Source organism: Rosa chinensis, chromosome 3 (assembly GCF_002994745.2).
Source record: "Rosa chinensis cultivar Old Blush chromosome 3, RchiOBHm-V2, whole genome shotgun sequence".
In the NCBI taxonomy this organism is placed as follows: Eukaryota; Viridiplantae; Streptophyta; class Magnoliopsida; order Rosales; family Rosaceae; genus Rosa; species Rosa chinensis.
The window spans coordinates 36,307,931-36,328,634 of NC_037090.1; the positions used below are offsets into that span (position 1 = coordinate 36,307,931).

Here is a 20,704-nt window from a genome sequence, read left to right on the forward strand (position 1 = left end):
GCAGCCATCCACCCTTGTGTCGTCTCTAGAAGATTGCTTGCTTTCAAGGATCTTTAAGTTCTTCATCTCAACGCTTTGTCATTCATCTTTCATACTTTCTTTTGTTTTCATTTGTTTGATTCGTAGAGTTATGAATTCTAGTTAACATGATGTTAAGGGCAAAGTTTAAATCCGTTTATATGTTTTGAAATAAAATTGTGATTTCTGTATGTTGATTTCTATGTTGCTTATGTGAGATTTCTTGATTGATTTCAGATTACAGAAAACTTTTACATGTTTGTGTTCTTTGGTGGCCAACTTAGGATATATGCATGTAATTAGTGCTAGATTTAGGTAAACGATTCACCTAATAGTTTTGTGAACCTAAATCATAAGTAGTAAAGGCTTTGAACAAAAGTCGAAATCAATTAAGGAGGATTGCAAATAGATGAACTTTTTCATACTAGGTTGTGCACTTTGGTTGACATCCTTTCTTTGTTCTTCATGCATTGAATGTGTTCTTAAGTAGCTAGCTTTCTAGACTATGATTGCATGTTCAATAGAATTAATTTATGTGCTTTCAGTTAAATTAATTATTCAAGGAAAGTAAAAAATGGGAAATCGTTTGCTTACTAACGTTTCACATGGTCAACTTCTTTCTCATGACATAAAAATCAACTATAGGATTTGTGATTAGATTTCATTCATATGGATGTGGTTTTGATCTTTGTTCCTTGCGTTCCACCCGTTGTATATGTATTTTACATTTTTATTTTTCTTTTAATTTTTAATTTCTAATTACAAAATCCTAAAACCCCCTTATTTGTGTTTACTTGTATATATCTTCATTCTTTGTTTTTTTTTTTTTGTAAATAATATTTTATACTTATATTAATTCTTTATTTGTTTATGCAATAACAAGAACAACAATAACAAGAACAACAACGACGACGACAATATTTATATATAAGATAAGATATAAAGAAGAAAAGGTTAAGAACAAATGAGAAATCTAATGAAGGAACAAACAAAAAAATTTCAAACACTTACGAAATATTGACTAGGCTCCATTAATCGAAATGTTGATGAGGGAATTGAAGTAGTAGCATCAGATATTGAAGTAGCAAAAGTGAGGAAGAGAAAAAGAGAGAAAATGGTCAGTGTCCTCATTTTTGGAGTAAGAGATTCACAAACAAAGCTAGCTGCTTGGTTTTGAGTTTTAGTACTCTGGTGTGTGTGTGTGTGTGTTGGTATTTAAGCTTTCAAGCTAACACCAACTACAATGGGTGATAGGTTTACAAACAAATCACACCACACTCTCACTCACACTTAAAGAAAAGAAGCAAAAACAACAAAGCAAATGAAGAGAGGAAATGGATGACTAGCTATTGCTATCTTATTGATGAACGCTTCAATAAGTTAATTGGGATGATTACAACACATAATAGCTCATCCCTTATACATGGATTCTTACAAAACATAGCAGACAAAGCATTGAATGCATTGTCTATGGTACAACTTGACTTACTACAGTATTACACAATGCAAATGAGAAAACAATAAATATGCAGTGAAACTTATTCAAACTAAATTGTCTAGCTATATGTATTTTTTTTTTCCACATTTTAAAGAGGATCAAAGGAGAAAAACGTGATTGTCATCTAGATGGCCTTCAATCCAACAGTTGCATCATTGATTTGATTTGCAATTTCAACAATATATATACACACATATGAAAACACATTGCTAGTAATACATTAAATGGTATTTAATACTTCAAAAACATCCACAAACGAGAAGAATAAACATATAACAAAGATTTTCTTGTATTCATATTCATGTCAATTATCAAACTTGAAAATAGAATTTGTGAAGATAAGGCTTTGTGTGAGGGTGTGAGAGTGCCCGACTAGAGATCCAAATCTATTTTAAGTGAACTGGGATGCCAAGTATTCAACAGTGACATTAACTAACAATGTTTTAATGGAGGTCAGCTGGAAATATGCATTAGCATTCTACTATAATGAGTTTGATTTTTTTTTTTTGGATATTACTATAATGAATTTGATTTGGTTGAAGGCGAGTGATAAGAGAGTAGCATATTAGACTAGGTGGATATATGGGACTATGTCATTTACTTTCTCTTTCTTAAACTGGTAATTAAAGTTTGAATACTACTTTTTACTAGCAAATAGCCAAATATTGCCCAAGCATTCATTGTATTTGTTTCCTTATTATCGAATTTAAATTCAAACGGGGCTGTTGGGATTAACTGAAGCAAAAATTTTCCTACAGCAAGAAAGATACATTCCAAGTTCCCAACACTATAAAATTCATTAGAATCCTAGCTGTGCTTGTTGTGTACCCTTTGATTAGGATATCTGAACTGAGTTGCAATGAATTTATTTTGTACTATTGGTTAGGGGTAGCTCAAGCTGAGTTTTAAAGTTTTGGCAGGTAGATATATGATAGGGAAAAATGCACATATAGCGTTTGGAGACTCTGAGGACTGTCAAAATAATACCTGGACTTTCAAACGTGTCAATGTGATACTTGGACTTATAATTTTTTTTCTCATAACTTAAAAAAATCAACTATAGGATTTAATTGTGATTGGATTTCATTCATATGGATGTGGCTTTGATCTTTGTTCCTTGCGTTCCATCCGTTGTATATGTATTTTACATTTTTATTTTTCTTTTAATTTTTAATTTTTAATTACAAAATCCTAAAACCCCTTATTTGTGTTTACTTGTATATATCTTCATTCTTTGTTTTTTTTTTTTCGTAAATAATATTTTATACTTATATTAATTCTTTATTTGTTTATGCAATAACAACAACAACAATAACAACAATAACAAGAACAACAACAACAACAACAATATTTATATATAAGATAAGATATAAAGAAGAAAAGGTGAAGAACAAATGAGAAATCTAATGAAGGAACAAACAAAAAAATTTCTACATGCAAATGAGAATAACTTGACTTACTACAGTACTACATAATGCAAATGAGAAAACAATAAATATGCAGTGAAACTTATTCAAACTAAATTATCTAGCTATATGTATTTTTTTTTTCCACATTTTAAAGAGGATCAAAGGAGAAAAACGTGATTGTCATCTAGATGGCCTTCAATCCAACAGTTGCATCATTGATTTGATTTGCAATTTCAACAATATATATACACACATACGAAAACACATTGCTAGTAATACATTAAATGGTATTTAATACTTCAAAAACATCCACAAACGAGAAGAATAAACATATAACAAAGATTTTCTTGTATTCATATTCATGTCAATTATCAAACTTGAAAATAGAATTTGTGAAGATAAGGCTTTGTGTGAGGGTGTGAGAGTGCCCGACTAGAGATCCAACTCTATTTTAAGTGAACTGGGATGCCAGGTATTCTTTTTTTCTTTTTCTTTTTTTGGACAAAGGGATGTCAAGTATTCAACAGTGACATTAACTAACAATGTTTTAATGGAGGTCAGCTGGAAATATGCATTAGCATGCTACTATAATGAGTTTGATTTTTTTTTTTTTGGATATTACTATAATGAATTTGATTTGGTTGAAGGCGAGTGACAAGAGAGTAGCATATTAGACTAGGTGGATATGTGGGACTATGTCATTTACTTTCTCTTTCTTAAACTGATAATTAAATTTTGAATACTACTTTTTACTAGCAAATAGCCAAATACTGCCCAAGCATTCATTGTATTTGTTTCCTTATTATCGAATTTAAATTCAAACGGGGCTGTTGGGATTAACTGAAGCAAAAATTTTCCTACAGCAAGAAAGATACATTCCAAGTTCCCAACGCTATAAAATTCATTAGAATCCTAGCTGTGCTTGTTATGTACCCTTTGATTAGGATATCTGAACTGAGTTGCAATGAATTTATTCTATACTATTTGGTTAGGGGTAGCTCAAGCTGAGTTTTAAAGTTTTGGCAGGTAGATATATGATAGGGAAAAATGCACAGACAGCGTCTGGAGACTCTGAGGACTGTCAAAATGATACCTGGATTTTCAAACGTATCAATGTGATACCTGGACTTATAATTTGTTGTCAACATTGTACCTACGTCAACTTTCTGTCCCGGCTCCGTCAGTTTGAGTCACGTGTGACGCTTGTGACCCCCAAAAAGAGGGCTAAATGACTTATGTGCCCTCCTTTTGCTTTATAAGATCAAACCAACCCCTTTTTCCCGCGAAAAACACTTTCTTGACCAATGAACTTGATTTATGATTCCCTCCAGTTTTGACTAACCTATATTGCTTCCATCCAAAATATGTTGACCTAGTTGACCATCACATGTTTCACATATGCTCAACCACACAAAATAGTACCATATGAAGTCCTGCAAATCTGGGTTCATAACTCCATCCAATTAAAAAAGAAGTCCTAGGATTTGGGTGTAGGGTCGAAGGCAAGGATCTCTAGGATTTTCAAACCCAGTAGATTACCGATGGCGATGTTGAGGTGCTGGTAATCTAGTACGATTTCAAGCTTTTTCAGTTTCAAATATCTCTCTGCTCTTGATGCTAGATTTATATATTTATTTTATATTAATTTCGTCTTTCTGACAAACCCAGTGCTGAAAAGGTATGCTGATATATCTTCTTCATGTTACAGACTGATAGCAGTTGAACTTGGATGGGTGGTTGGATCAATCACAAGAACATCAAGAGTTAATGTTGGAAAAGAAGCCTGAGGACTGAGGTAGGTACCTTGTACCGAATTTCAGTTAAGATTGTTCAATCATTCTGATATTGTGGATGGTAATCACGGATTTGTTTTGATTTAGGCAAAGGAGGTAACTTGGTATCTGCTAGAGGAGTTAATGGTGGAAAGGAAGCCTCAGATTCTTGCTCCTGCAGCAAAGTAAGTTGCTTTAATTCTTGTTCAATTTCTTTTTGTAGATCGGTGGGTTCTTAATTTTGTTATGCAATCTCAGAGTAGTTTGTCATTTATTGTTAGCCTTCAATCTAAATGGGTTATGTGATGACAAAAGTCTTTGGATTGTTTTGTTTGGATTATTAGATCTAGTAGCCAAGGTGAAAAGATCTGATCCAGTTGAAGGGTGAAGCAAGGCTAAAAGGATGATTATATGTTGAACTAGAGTATAACCTCTTGTTTATCATTCTTCTCAGTGGGTATGTCTTTATCAGTAAACTTTTGATGTTTAGCTTGACCATGTCTTTATCTCATGCATCAGTCTCACCTGAAACTTAAGTAGTCATGAAAGCAATGAGAGGGAGCCGTATATTGCTGACTATATAATGGACCTAATGCTGTTTGTTCTTTCTGGGAATTTGAAGAAATATAGAGATAAGGTTGATTTGACTATTATGTTTTCGTTGAACAAGTTATATTTGGCTCGATGTTGCAGCTGTCAAATGCTTTTGCATATCTGATTATCTGATATATTCTTTTCTTCATTTGGTTGGTCCTGTGCTTTACTTAATTTATAATCTAGCAGACTAATATTTCGTTCATCCAATTAACTGTTCGTTTGTCAATTCAATGTTTATTCTCATAAAATTTAGCTCTCACCTGCTAAAATTGGCCATTCAATACATAACTCTGTTTATTTTTATTTTTTTTCACCAATGTTGATACTGTAATACATAACTCTTTTTGTGTAATTTTTTAAACTAGATTTACTCCTGACGCTTTTGGAGGACCAGGAAGAGTGTTCTATTTGAGGTTTCTTGACATTTTGATGGTATTATTAACAATACCTCTTATGAGTGCTTTCCGATATGAAGGAGCTCATCAGGATCATCACTGCCAGGAGTTAATGGTTTGTTCTTTTTAATTTTATTTATTTTTATATCAAAAAGGCTCCAATGGCCTTCATTTATAATTTCCTAATTTTTTATTTATCAAGGGCCTAAAAGAACTGCAAAAAGAGAAAAAGAATTCACTATCAAACAGGTGTAGTGAAAAAAGTACCATTATTACAGAATTTTTATTTGAAAAAACCGAACCAGGAAAAAAACTATAATTAAATAATTTTTAATTAAAAAAATCGAAATTGGACCAGACCGAACCGAACTGGACTGGTCGATTCGGTTTTCGGTTTCAACTTCTAAAATTTACAAAACTGAACTGAAATTTCGGTTCGGTTCTCGGTTTTGGCCTAAAACCGAATTGTTCGGAACCGAACCCACCCCTAGTAGGTTCCAAGTCTTAGGTCTTCCCAGAAATTTGTATTAATTTTTTTTTTTCAAATAGAAAGCGGAACTAAGTGTAGCTCTGTTGAGACTTGAGAGAAATTGTGCTATACTTTCCAATTCTCAGTTGTTGATGTGCCAGCCATATTACTATAAGCGGATTTGCGCGGAAGCTAATAACATCCAGGATTCCAGGGTGTAGGCAACAAGGCATGCTATGTGTGAGCCATGAAATTAATTGTAGTTTTTGAACAAGAGGAAAAGAAGAGAGAAGAATAAATAGGAACACAAAGGACGAGGCCGATAAACTGATACAAAGGAGGGAAGGGATTGAACTACACCTTGAAAAAAGTCGTCATATGAAGTTTGACAGAGTTTGATTAGCATTTTTTTTTTTTTGAACAATGATCAGCATTTTCGTTTAAAAGTTAAGTTACACCAACAAAGAGTTGCCTTGAAAATTGTAGAAACATTCCATGAATAAAAACATACTAGATTTAGTGAATTTTTCTTAATGCGTGTTTATGGTCTAGAAGGTTTAATTCCACCACAGCTTTAAAAATTATGTTCTTATCGTGGTATTCCGATATCGAAACAACCAAATAAAAACGAACATACTTATTCTTTCTCATGGTGACCTAGACGGCCATGTTTTCTCATACTTAGCGAAAAAAATCAAAAAGCTATTTTTTTCCCTCTCTTGACCTGTGTTCGGTATGGCTGTACTTTTAAGAAATGTTGGCTTCTGCTTATTTATGTGAATAAGTAGCTGAAAAGCAAAGCAGCTGAGTATTTGGTAAACTGACTTTTTATAAGTGTTGTCAGTGGCAAAATCAGTGACAAAGTGTTTGATAAACTCAAAACTGGCTTGTGCTTTATGTTTGTAGAATGACCAATTTGGACATGAAAGTTACTTTGCCTCGATTGTTTGGTAATACAATGTAGTCAAATGTATTATGTACTCACAACACAATACTTGGATTGGAACTACCATAGAAATCAAGTAAACAATTTGCTGGATAAACAAATTAAAGTCGTATAAATGATAAACAAAAGGACAGAGCGGTGGATAAACCATTTATTTTCTTCACTCAAGGCCTTGCAGAATGTAATCACAGGTAAATTCTAATCCTCTGGCACCCACCCTCAGAGGTGCCAATCCATGGAGAACCGAATCAGCAAAAGTCCACCCTGCCAATAGTAAGCAGATACCATCAATACTAACTACACAATCAACATTATTATTCCAGACACTGAAGCAACTAATGGTTTCCCCTCTTCATAAGTTTTATTAAGTTTACTACTCACCAAGTCCCACCGCTTGAAATTTATGATTTTGAGAGATGTTCCTATGGGTCAACTGGGTCAAAGCAAAGTAAAGGCCAGCAACATCTATGAAACCGATCAAAGCTTTCAACAATTCCTGAAAACAAAATGAGCAATTAACAATATGTGAATTACTACTCAAAACCACACTATTCTAATTGGAAAGCTAGCCGAATTACAATCGAGCTTTAGTTAACTGATATTTCACACTGCACTGCGTGTTACACAAAGTCTAAGTCCATCCTACTTTCTTTATTTTTTTTTCTTGACAAAGACAAAAAGTTCAACCAGGAATTTCTGTCCTGTCCTGTGCCAAATTGGTTATTAATGCTCAAAAAGACATTGTTTCCTGTCCTGTGCAACTCAAAAAGTTCAACCGAAAATGGATCTTATTGCTCAAATTGTTGCACGATTGACTTCTTGCAACAGGATGTAATTGATGGAGTTGAGATGCAAGGCACTTTGATTCACTTGAAATTAAAAAGGTAACATTTCAAGCACCAACCAATAATTCCATGCTGTCCAGCATTTCCCTTCTGTTTTTCTTTTTGTTCTTCTATCTCTTCTTTTTCATGTTTATTGCTTTTGATGATCTCAACTAGGGCTTATAATTTAGATAGACATAGAGCCTAAATCCTAAACCCTTAGTCTTAAACGTTCCCTAACCTTACTAGTGTACTTGGACACACTTAAGCAACATAGTTGAGTCACTTGAGTGTTTGACTAGTACCTGTTACTGAGGTTGGTGGTTGAAAATGGTTAATAATGAATCCATGTAGTAAAAACTAATGACTGGATAATGAGGTTTTCAGTTAATCTTATATCTACTATTTGCTTCATTGGTGGTGTTAGCAAAGCCAGCCCCAGGGGGCTGAGGTAGATGTAAATCACTTGACCAAGCCAATTAAAATTTGTTATGTGCTTTTTGAGTGTTCTTGTGAATTTATTTTAAATGGCTTTCTATAACTACCTGATTGAATTAGATATAATAGATTTCTAGTGAGTCTACGATTTTTGCTCCCTAGCTATTTCCTAGAGCCATCCTCCTAAAGAGGATTATAGTGCGGCTGGATGTCCAGTTTTGAACCCAGCCGCGAAGCGTTAAGGGATTTGTTATGTATCAGAAACAGAAACAGCTGTACAAGTTTATTAAGCCGAGTATAATTGAATTGGTAATTTATCAAGTTCAATCACCAAGTAATATCGGTTTTTTCTTTATTAAAGCTAATTAGTGTCAGTGAGCCAACACTAGCGCTTTGGAGGTACAGTATTTTGCAAGGATAGTATAATATTACTGATATGCTCATTTGAAGGTGACTTTCCTCACCTCAGAAATACGGTGCATATGATTCATCAAATAATGGGGTAAATATCAGTCACTGGCAAGAAGTTTGCTATAAGAATTGGATATATATATTGAGTTGGAAAACTCACACTTCGTTGTAAATTTTGAAGTTCTTTATTACATCATCATTCAATGATTACAAACAGTAATTCTTCTTTATAAATGTATAGCATGCTATTTGGGTGGCTCAAATTGCAATCTCAACCAAGCTCCCTTGTCTGCCCCTTATTCAGGCTCCAAACAACCTGAAAATATGGTAAATTAGTTAGTTCTTATGTAGCTTAGTGGAAAAATTCAAACAAGGTAATTGTGGGGTTCTTACTCTTTACCTTTGCAATCGGGACTGTGAGCGTCTAGTGCTGCACATCAGTTATGTATTGTTAGGTTGAATGACAGTAGAGATTATATTAGCATATACAAAATGGTTATACATTCCTGTATAACACAGCTTTAATTCTCAATAAGCTTCCAAAAAAAAAAAAAGATTTCACCTCGTAAGGGTATGATTTGTATGCACAGCCAGTTATATGCATTTGATACATTGTCCATGAAATTTCACCGATTAATTCTGTATTCAAATAAATTATGTTGAGTTTGGTTTTGTTCTAGAAACTCTTCCTGAAGAAATAAATAATAACGAGCATTGACATTGCTAACTACTTGTACTGCTTCTTATCAAAAAGAGAATCTACTGACTATGAAATGAGGAAATTAAAACTAGAGAGAAGACATGCATTATCTTTTTCATTTTTGCAGATATTATGATATTTTTGACACTTTTATGTGTATATATGTAGATATATATGTCTGTCTGTAAAGCTTCCACTACTACATGTCTTTTAGCATAACATGCCTTTGAGTCGTCTGTGATTTGGTGACTGGCTTTGGTGCTGGTTTTTCAGGCTCGTCACTTGGGATAGGCACACTCTTCACCTGTAGTAATTCCAAAAAAAGCATGCTCTAAATCTTGAAAACAATAAAAAGATATATATGGGATTGTATTCAGTTAAGCATAAACAACATACCAAATTTCTATATTGGAGATTAAAGAACATCTGGATGTATCTTTGCTTTGCCTGTTTCTGCTCTTTGTTCAACTGCCTCCAGAATGTATACGTGCAGCCCATGTTCAACACCTTGTTTGCATATATCTTCCAAGTGTAGCTACAAAATTCAGATCATTACTAAATTTAAATTCCTTAGGAGAAGGAGTGTATTGCGTGATATTTCATAGACAATAGGAATGAACTTAACCAAACAAATTTTACCATTCATAAATGCGTTGCAAACCCGCTTTTGAATACTTGTCCCAGTATGTAGCCTCAGTTTTGCATTTCTCAAAGAAATCGGCAATTTTGCTGCTTGCATCATCACCGTTGTTCGGATCAATATGGAAACCAGAGATCCCATCAACAATGATTTCAGCTGGCCCTCCTTGGTTGGTTGCAAAAGTGGGTAAACCACAGTTCATTGCCTCAATGACAGTAAGACCAAAAGCTTCATATAGAGCAGGTTGGACAAAAGCTCCCCTGGTGTCCGCAATATAACGGTAGAGTTCTCCATTGCGGTTCCTATCAGTCTGTGCTGCTATCCATCTGATCTGACCCTGGAGCTGGTACTTCTCTATCAGTGAATGCATCTTTTTAATTTCTGCTATTTCCTCTCTATCTTTTGATTTTGAAGGGTCAAAGAAGCCTCCAACTACTACAAGGTTAACCAGATTTCTGAGCCTCTTGTTTTTGCCATACCATTCAACTAAACCAGTAATGTTCTTAACAGTGTCAAGCCTTGCCATTGAGAAGATGATAGGTTTCTTCCTATCCACTAGAAACCCCCTGTTTCAGAAACAGTTCAGATTGATGTTAGATTGTGTGAGTACATAATTACTAGTTCAGAAGAAGTATTTACCATTTGCACACTAGCACACTTACATATGTTCATTGTTATCCTCCTTGCTATACAGTAGTTCTTCAATGGCAGGATGAAATGATGAGACTCTTTTTTGTTTCTCAGTGTAAGGAAAATAGACAGACTGGTCAGCCCCAGGTGCAGCAATGTTAAATTTGGGATCGAATACATTGATGCCTGAAACAACTCTACAAAGCCCTGGGAGAGTAAATGCGGTATGGCTTTCATATTGTCCTGGTCTGTCTTTGCTGCAAACATCAACGTTCAAGTACATTATACATTATTTAATTCAGTTGTCAATCCTATATGATGATATATTAGTTACTGTTGCTAACCTTCCTGCAATTTCCTGGAATGTGCTTGCAATGACAAAATCTGTTGCATTCATTGAAATTGTGTCTGCTAGAAATTGGCATGAGAAGTGATACTTAGGGTCTAATTCCTTCCACTTGATGTCTGAGTCTTCATACTTGGTCTTCTCCAAAGCATGTGCAATTGTTGCCTGGTTTTAATGCATTGTATTGATTAGTAAAAGTGAAGTGGGAGAAAACTTGGTATCGTATCTATAAGCTGATGAATAGTGACCTGAGTTATTCCAAGTTTGTTAGCCATCAGAGAGGCCACCAAATTCCCATCAGTGTAATTTCCAATAATAAGATCAGGCTTCCCGTCCATGAGGTCGAGGATTTTGGCTGTAGCATCCTAGTGATTTGAAAGAGATGGAGTAATTATTAGAAACTGAAAGCACATCAGGAAAATAAATCAATTAGTGAGCACTCTACAAGAATGAGTTGAAATATTGAAGGGGAACCATGCCTGCACAAACAGCTCAAGATAGGGGTAGATATCAAAACGAGAAACCCAACGACGAAGGACCCCCTTTTCTGTCCTAAATGGAACCCTAAGAATGTTTGAGTACTTGGTGCCATTGATAGGTTCCAACTCCTGATTGCACGTGGTTCCCCTTGCTTCAGGAATGAGTCTTGTTACCTATTCAAGCCAAGTATTTAGTTAGTATACCCGATAAACTGAACCACCTTCATGAGGGGTGAAACTCACCACAAAAATCTGAGGCCTCACAGCAAGCCCTTGTTGCTTAATTCTAAGGAGCAATTCTTCTTCCAGAGCTTTAACTTGATCCAGAATATAAACAACCTGCAGTTTTAGATTGTAGAACTGAAGAACTTTCAGAATACTATTATGAATGTCGATGCAATGAGTCTAAGCTTATCAGATACAGTTTTTCGATTTTGACCTGTCCACCGGTGTCTGGCAAACCAAGAACATCAGCTTGGCCAAAATAGCCATGAGGAGAGAATATTACAACATTGAATATGGTAGGAAGCCTGCTCAAAAACCTCTCCATGTTAAGTGGATCTGGAGCTTGTAGTACTTCTGATAGTATTCTCATTGTTTCCTTGGATCTCTCTGCTGTGTCTCCCCAACCCTTCTCAAAGCCCCACTCCTTAAACCTGTAAATGAGAGTTTAATTTGGTTTCATATAGCAAGTTGAAGGATTAACTAAACAGAGAAATAAGTAGAGTCAGTCACCTAAGTTCAAAATTTTGAAATGGAGTGTCCTTCGGAAGCCCCGAGAGGTAAACTTCTGTCACAATCATGGCCATCTGAAGCTTTGCAGCAGTGTTGAGGGTGTCATTGATCATAAGTTTCTGTTGATTCAAAATCACAGAAATACATTTGAGACAATATTAGCATAAAACTTTTTAGTATTCTTATCTTGAATTAAATTTTCTCTTTGACAAAAACTGTATTTCTGCCAGTCCCATACTTCTCCTTGATAATTCAGTGAAAGTAAGTAGTCCACAAGGGGCTGCGAATTCTCCAATCTCCCAGCTAGCATCGAAGTCATGAACTTGGAAACATAGTCGAGTCCATTTCCAATCGAGGACGATAGAGTTAAGTGAGGAGTAGAGAAGTCAATTGCTCTAAAATCCACCTCCAATGCATTTTCATCATTGGCCCTGAAAAGTGAAAGTGTTATCTGCTAAATTGATAGATAATGTTCAAGATGTGGTGAGTAGCTAAAATAGTTAGCTATATATGTACCATTTCTCATCATAAAGTGTTTCTTTGCATTTCAAGTAGTCCCTCACAGTGATGGCCTCAACTGACAGATCCTCAGAGCTGACTTTAACAAATTCCCAATATCCAGGGTTTGGTCTTATTGAAAAGAGAACATGTGGAGGACTAACAACAGCTTCCTGTTGACGTTAGGAAACATATCATCACAATGTCAACAAACCTATAATTCATAATTTCACATAAAAAAGAATGAAAAAAATAAAAACTAGGAAAGAAAAACACCTGAGTTGAACACAATATATAGCCAAGTACTCCTGCCAAGACTTGGTTCATTTCAACCTTGTCATCTATGACTAACTCCACTTCATTCATCAAGTGCTGAAGTTTCATTATCCTTTTTCCCTTTTCAATGAACTTAGCAAAACACCTCTTCATATGGTACCGGCTCTGCCTCAGAGCGTCGGGCATGCTTTCGGCTATGGAGTCAGATCGCTTCGTGGCTGCAGTTGCAGAATCCATTTTGATGAGCTTCAAATTGTTAGAAGATGAAGCAGTTTGTTTTGGGTTTGCTGATCAGGTGGAGATGGTAATGCATTTATAGGCTACTTGGCTGAGTTGTTAACCGTTGAAGCTTTGCTTTTGGTTTCGTCAAGCTCATATAGAAATTTAACTTTTTGGGAAGCTGAAATGGGGTCCAAACTTCTAAGAAAAGAAGCTAGATTCACCAAGGTGATCGAGAAAGAGAGAGAATACCAGAGATGAAGAAAAGGGAAAGAATTATTGATGTAAAATACAATACAAAGAGAAAACCAAAAGAAAAGAATCTATGTCTGTAATAGAAGATTCTGGCTTAAAAAGAAGCTCTCAGGTTTCTCTCTAGCTCACGTAATTACTGGGTATCATTCTTTCCTTGTTTCTTTCTTACTGCATTGGTTGGCATCACAAAGAATATAGAAAGATTGCAATTTCACGGAAGCTGATGATGTTGATGATTCTTCTGTTTTTTTTTTTTCCCTTTTCCTCCCTCTTTTGATCTAATTTTTATAACAGTGAATCTTTTGATTGAGTTTATGAAACAACCAACGAATTCCAATATCCCCACGTTGGCTTTATTCTTAGTGTGTGATCTCTTTCCGCCAACTTCTTTTCTTTTTTAGTGAAATCGTCACCATATCAGCTAGGTATCTAAAATAGGATCCCATCTTAAAGGTGTGACAAAAAAGATCAGTCACTCAATGACGGGACTCATGATTTTGTTTATGTGAGGGTGAAATGCTTATAAGAACCAAATAGAGGCTGAAAGTAGGGGCGAAAACATTAGATTTTAAAGAGAAACCAGACTATTCATAGAATATGCTTTACTAGCTAGAGAAAAGAAAGAAAGAAAAAGAGCAGCAGCCATCAGTCCATCGCTTGTCTCTATGTAGGTCCCTCGATGCTCACGCTTCTAGCAGTAAAATAAAGGCCCTATACGAAAAAACAATTATAATCAACTTGGGATACATATCCACCAAATATGCTACCCTCGATTTGGATACTCAAGAGAATACTGCAAAGTTGCTAACGGGGTTAAGGTCCAAGTGTAGAGGTACAAAATCCAAGTTTGTCACAGCGGATGAAAGATGGGTTGGAGATAAACCATGGATCTGAATGCAAATCTAAAACATGCCCAATAGGACCCCCCCCAATATTTCTTTTAGGGAAAGGTGTTAGAACTTAGAAGACACTGCCGAAGACGATTGGATTTCATTGTAATTTTCAGTTTCTTCTTTCCAGGTGTCATTCCACTGCTATTTATTATTGTTACTACGGAGGACATATTATTGTTGTGGTATAAAGTGTACAACGATGTATGCAGTGAAGGAGAAATGAAGGACAAACGGGATACGAAGTATTGGCAAAGACTAAGAGAAAAGACTAACCTTCGATCATTTATATTCCTAGTTTTGGTTCTGGCTTCTACCTTGATTAGCTCACCCGAGGCCTCAATTATTCGATGGAAGGTGTGTACATGACATTATTCCCCAACCCACCCATGTCATGACTTAGACATTATTCCTCATTTTCTTGTTGAGTACGTCAAATGGAGTGTTCAGCTTAGATTCTTAGGACCTATACTTTGTTTAGAGAGTATGTTAACCTAGGGGGGGGGGGGGAGATTCTACTGAAGCCCATTAAAATGAGGATTAGTTGAAGATTTTATTGTGAGACCCACTTTTCGATCACATTTTCATAAATCAATCGTTAGATGTTTAAATATTTATGTGTAGATCATTTATGCAATTTTTCAACCAAACTGAAAATCGTTATACAACATTGATAATCGTGATTTATTAGTTATGAATATGAATGGTTCATGTTTGACAAATTTGGTTCGTCTATTGATTTGATCTAGTTTAGTAACTTAACGATTAATAATTTGAAAGAAAATTTTCAGTTGTGATTTACTCATGTATACATAAATATCTAACTGTTGATTCATTGTAATGTAGTAGAAACGTGGGTCTGCCAAACAGTTTATTAGAAAGTCATCAACTAATCCTCATTAAAGTGGTCCTCATTAGAATGACTCACGTTAACCTATTCCATTTTAGAAGTACAAATTCTAAACATGGATAATGTTCAGGGCAAGATGTACTTTTTATCTAGGGGTCACGACCACTTACCCAATTTCAGTTTCAAAATTGTCTACTTACTCCACTAAAAGTTTTTTAATTCTATTTACCCAATCTAATATCTAGTGACAGTTTTACCCCTATTAATTAAATTAAAACTCATCTCTCTCTCTCTCTCTCTCTCTCTCTCTCAATCTCAGTTCGTTGCAGGAACATCGTCATCGATTGCGTCCTCTACCACCTCCAAGTTCGATTACTTCGTCTTCTTTATCTTTCTCCGTCGTCCCTCTACCCTCAATCTCCGATCGGCGGTGCGCTGGATCACATCCGAAGCTCGAAGTCGTCCCTTTGCCCTCAATCTCCAATCTCCGATCGGCGGTGCATTGGATTGCATCCGAAGCTCGAAGTCGTCCCTCTGCCCTCAATCTCCAATCAGCGGTGCGCTGGATCTCATCCGAAGCTCGAAGTCGTCCCTCTGCCCTTAATCTCCGGCAAGGTCTCTGATGACTTCTCTCTCTAAGTGACAAAGAAGGAGAGGGCAAAATTGTCTCAAAAATAAATAAAAAGGAATTAAAAAATATTTAATTGGGTATTAAGGAAATAATCTCTTAGAGTGTTTGGATAAGTGGACAATTTCTTAGAATGTTTGGATAAGTGGACAATTTTTAAACTAAAATTGGGTAAATGATCATTTCCCCTTTTATCTAATCTCTAAAAATTGAAGCATCGCACAAGAAATAACACGTTAACCAATAAAATAATAATGATTATTAGTCCATCTAACTCCTCTGTTATGGTCAACCTAGTGAATGGTTAGTGGGATGATACTCATCCTTTTATTGGTTTAATTTCTAGTTGCATAACTCTCGCGATGAGAAATTGCCAAATTGGATATGTATAGGGGATTTCTGCAACATGGTGGCTAGCTGATGCGTCTCGTCCAAATGAGACATAGTATGAAGCTTGCACTTCATAGTTTGAGGATCCTCCGATTGCATCAAGGACCGTTTGTATAATGGTAAGTGTTTCTGTGCTTGTTTTATTTCACTACCAAAAAAAATAAATAAATAAATACATCTACGGCTGATTAGAAAAGCCAAACAAATGAGGATAAATAATCATCCGTCCACGTGGCAACGAGTAGAACCCCTAAAATGAAATTAGGGTTTTGGAGAAGCGGCTATAAATAGAACCACGTCCCCTTGTCAATTGTCACACCCAGACTCTCTCTCTCTCTCTCTGAGTCCGCCTCCTCCCTTTGTTTTGATTTTTTCATTTTTTTTTCCTCTTCTTTCTGGTTTGGACTAGGATTAGGGTTAGGGTTAACATCACTAGTCGGCGTCGAATAAACTGATTACCATCGCTCTCTCTGAGTGGGCGCTGCGTATGAGCCGACGCCATAGCTACTCTGTTTCTGTAAATTCTCGAGGGCCTCCTTCTGGTTTGTTCTCACGCAGATTCGGACAAATTTCTCATCTTTTACCCTCTTTATTTATTTTTGCCATTTTTACTAGGATCTGGGTTCGAAAATATGACCCAGATCTGGTCAATTTCAATTTTGCGTCGTTTTGGATTATAATGGAGATGGAAGTGATGACTATTTCCCCAGATGATCGAAGCTGAAATAACTGAGCTATTACATCTCTGTGTGTGTTACACACAGAGATACCAAGCCAGGTGTTTCTGATCCATCTTCAATTTGTGTCTTCTTTTTTTTCGGTTGTTTGAATGGTTTTATGAATTCGGTGAATCGATGATGATAAATCTAAGGCTTGTTTCTCAAGAACATTCGCAGTTGCCGCCTGAGAGCTTTCGCCTTTCGCCAGGCTTGAGAGCTTATGCTGCTTTTTCCTTCCTTGGATGTCTGAGATTTCTTTTTTACTTTCTGTTTATTCTTCTTCATGTTTGTTTCTTAAGATTTTTCTTTTCTTTTTGATTTGTTGATTACTCAGTTGCAGAGGTTATTTTTGTTGTTGCCAAACAAATAGTTTGAAAATTGAGCATTAGGTGATTGTACATGTAATGGTGCATGTGTAATTGTTGGAAAAATGAGGGGGTAAGTGTATAAAGGAATTGGTTGTGCACAAATAAATACTTGTATTGCTAATTTGCTATGAGCATTGATAAGAGTATACACTCATAAGCTACTCGCATCTGAAACTTGTTTTGAAGGAAAATCATTTGTTTATCCTATTTGTAATTTTATTCGGGGAGCATTTGGAAACTATGGAGCATCGTCTGTTGCTCTGTAATGGATGGAAATAGTTGTTTGGCAGCCATTGTGGTTATCGACTGAGGAAAGATCTAATCTCTCATATTGACTCCTGGCTGATTAAAGTTGAACTCTGCAAATGATCTTTCCTCTAATGATGACCAGTTCCTTTTGTCAAACCGGCAAAGATGGTGATTGAAACTACGCTCGATCAGTCGAACGAGTAGAAGAACAGTATTATGTCTCATTGTGAGCCTCGATCAGCATGATTTTAGCCCTACCCTAGGAACTTATCCGTCAAAAATTGATCAGGACAGAACACCAAAAGTTCTTTGATTGAACTATTTATCAATGAATAATGCTAACTCATTATTTAGAGTCTTATGAAAATTTGATTACAAAATTACCTCTTGACAGCCTATGTCAGAAGCTTGTATATGAGTATGACTATAAGGTATTGTCACAAAAATTAAATGTTTTCACTAGAGTCAGATGAAATCTGCGAGAACTTGAATCGCATTCCTCTGGACATGGAATGTAATGGAGGTGAACTAATTACAACTGCAGTTTTTAGACATTTTGGCGGATATGTGGCAAATGGATTGATAAACGAGTCCCTTCAGTTTCTCATAGTTGTCAAAAGGGTCATGGCAGTGAGTTCGTCGCTGTGGAGATACCTTGACGTTGTCATATATATTAAGAAGCATTTTGAAATATCGAAAGATGCACGACAGTTTTACAATCTATCCCCACCTGGAGAAATTGATGAAGCCTGCTCTTCTGCATCAGGAACCAAGGAGGCCAAAGAAACCAATTCATTTAGAGAAAATCTTGTGACTGAGCCCAAAATATGCGCATCCGTGATGCTATATTTTGATTATTTTCCTCACCATATAGTGGTGTCTGATGAAATATTATTTGTGAACAAGTTTCAAACAGATCTTGTTGAGTGACGATAAATCTAGTCGTGTATGAGCTAAGGCACTGAATGGTTTATGTTTATTGTGATAGTTCTGAACGTGTCATTAAATTTTTTTGCAGGAATGTGATGTTGATACTAAAGAGCGAAAGATATAATCCTATTTTCATTTTGCGCTTCTCTATCTATTCATTGTGGTCTTTTGAGAGTTTGTTTGAACCGTTGGAGTTTGCTTGTAGGCTATTTCCTTTATGAGTATTTCATCACCTAACAGGATTTATATAAAACAAGTTTGGGTTACGAAACTCTTGAAACATTGGACAACACTATGCAGGTAATGCTGTGCTGTGTATAGTTTCCATTTTTGCTACCTGTTTACTGTGCATATGAATGTATAATATAGTTATTATGCTGCTCGAATGCCCTAATGTATAATATTCTGAATGATCCACTTACATCTGTGACTATATGTTTCAAATAATATGAAAAGGCAGTCCTTGAAGAGCTGGCACAAATATTACCTGACAAGTTTCACAGGAAATTTTGATTCAACAAATAACCACTGTGCCAAACATTAGGGAAAAAAAGTTTAGGATTCCTTTCTGCATACTTTCTCTGAAGCTGTACATTTGTTAATGAAGTTCGAACGACCTTTCAGATGCAGACATGACAAAAGAAGAAGGGTGTTATGCAAATTAGCCTTCTGTTGCTGTATGTGGAAAATGGTATATTAGATACTTCTGTAAATGCTTTTTTTGCTGCAGAGGCATCCCTCATATTATTGATACTTCACATGACCATCATGCAACTCTAATTATGCTTTTGAAGAGATCGTCTGTGTTGAAAACGAAGGTATCATTCATGTCCTTTGAAGTTGTATGAAATTGACATACTAAAATTTAGAAAACTTTGGCCTTCTTAGTCTGAGACAACCACTATATATGCACCTGCTACTGGTAGTAAATAACGTACTTCTTATCTCTTATCAGGTAGTAAAGAAGTTAGTTAAATTGCATAAGATGGCTTGTCATCAAGTTGAAAAATGTAGTATTATCTGTTCACTCAGTATTCAGTGATAGTCGTCTCAGAGATCAAGCTTTCTGCTTCATGCAGTTCGGTGAATGGGGCAAAAAGTCCAGCAAAAGAAACAAAGAAACTATCTAGCCATTATGGCTATTACAAACTTTCCTAGTCCTGGCTATACCAGGACTATATATTCAATCTCCAAAGTGGCCAGGAGGGGTCTGGAAAGTAGACACACCAGAATGATGAACACTTTTCCTTAGCAAGAATATCGGCAACCATTTTGCCCTCCCAGTGAATGTGCTTGAATTTCACCTCATCGAATTGAATCTTCAACTGCTTGCAGTTCAGAAGAAGAGTGCCAAAAGGATGATCAATGTTCTCACCTTGTAAAATATTCACTAAACAATCAGTATGAGATTTAACCTCCCGTTTGTTTATATTCAGAGAAGTAGCAAGCTCCAGTCCATGAAAAAGGCCCCAAGCCTCAGCTTGGTAACTTCTCCAGCTTCAATATTCACTCTCCAGTTTCATTCTAATAACATTCCCAGCACCAATAAGAGCACTATTAGTCTGAGATCCACCAACACTTAATCTATACAATCCCTGATCATGCTTACACCAAGAAATCGTCTCAGTAGAGTCTTTTCTAAGCTATTTCATTCCAGTAGCATAGTTAGAATAGCTTCAGATATAAAACGGATATTCAAAGCTGGCTCAAAAGTCCTCGTACATCTCCATTTCCATATAAACCAACCGTATAAAGTAAAGAAAGCATTCCATCGAAGGTCATTCATAGTGTACCTCGCTTGCTTTAGACTGGAAGTAATCCAATCTTTCCATCCCAGGTTGAAGGTTATATATCTTCATAGCAGCGGGGACTGAAACAGCTTCCCATACCTCATACCTGCCTGGCATTTGTACAATCCCACAATACATGCCCCATGTCGTCTGAATCATTGGAGCGTAAAACACAAAGAGGGCTGTTAGCAATGCATCTCCTGAGCGTTGTTCTTTAGTCAATAATTTACCTTGAACAAGCCAAAGAAAAGTCTTCAACTTTGGGGGGATAGCAGAAGACCAGATATCCTTCCATCTAAAGTTGTACACATTTTGCTCTCTACATAATATCTGAT

The 20,704-nt window shown here is 35.9% G+C and overlaps 1 protein-coding gene and 2 non-coding genes across 6 annotated transcripts; 2 read left to right on the forward strand and 1 right to left on the reverse strand.

Annotated features, from left to right (window-relative positions):
• Positions 1-8,919: 8,919 nt before the first annotated feature.
• LOC112194953 (sucrose synthase 7) lies at positions 8,920-13,407 on the reverse strand. Of its 4 annotated transcripts, none has more exons than XR_002934219.2 (16): positions 13,082-13,407; positions 12,824-12,978; positions 12,546-12,738; positions 12,308-12,426; positions 12,012-12,228; positions 11,816-11,911; positions 11,573-11,746; positions 11,342-11,458; positions 11,092-11,258; positions 10,780-11,004; positions 10,117-10,683; positions 9,874-10,012; positions 9,702-9,781; positions 9,340-9,416; positions 9,178-9,207; positions 8,920-9,093 (listed from the first exon to the last, which is right to left on the reverse strand). XR_002934219.2 is itself a non-coding variant. In XM_024335218.2 (15 exons), the coding sequence occupies exons 1-15, from the start codon at positions 13,316-13,318 to the stop codon at positions 9,078-9,080; spliced, it is 2,532 nt and encodes an 843-aa protein (XP_024190986.1). In that variant the 5' UTR covers positions 13,319-13,407; the 3' UTR covers positions 8,920-9,077. The 4 variants fall into 4 exon arrangements, 2 of the variants coding, with proteins under 2 accessions (XP_024190986.1, XP_024190987.1); XR_002934220.2 differs by having other exon boundaries at positions 9,171-9,207; XM_024335218.2 differs by lacking the exon at positions 9,340-9,416.
• Positions 13,408-16,998: 3,591 nt separating this feature from the next.
• On the forward strand, positions 16,999-17,106 carry LOC112195593. Its single transcript, XR_002934646.1, has one exon. It is a non-coding gene; the product is annotated as a small nucleolar RNA Z103 (small nucleolar RNA).
• A 56-nt stretch (positions 17,107-17,162) lies between these two features.
• On the forward strand, positions 17,163-17,286 carry LOC112195554. Its single transcript, XR_002934612.1, has one exon. It is a non-coding gene; the product is annotated as a small nucleolar RNA SNORD14 (small nucleolar RNA).
• The last annotated feature ends 3,418 nt before the right edge of the window (positions 17,287-20,704 follow it).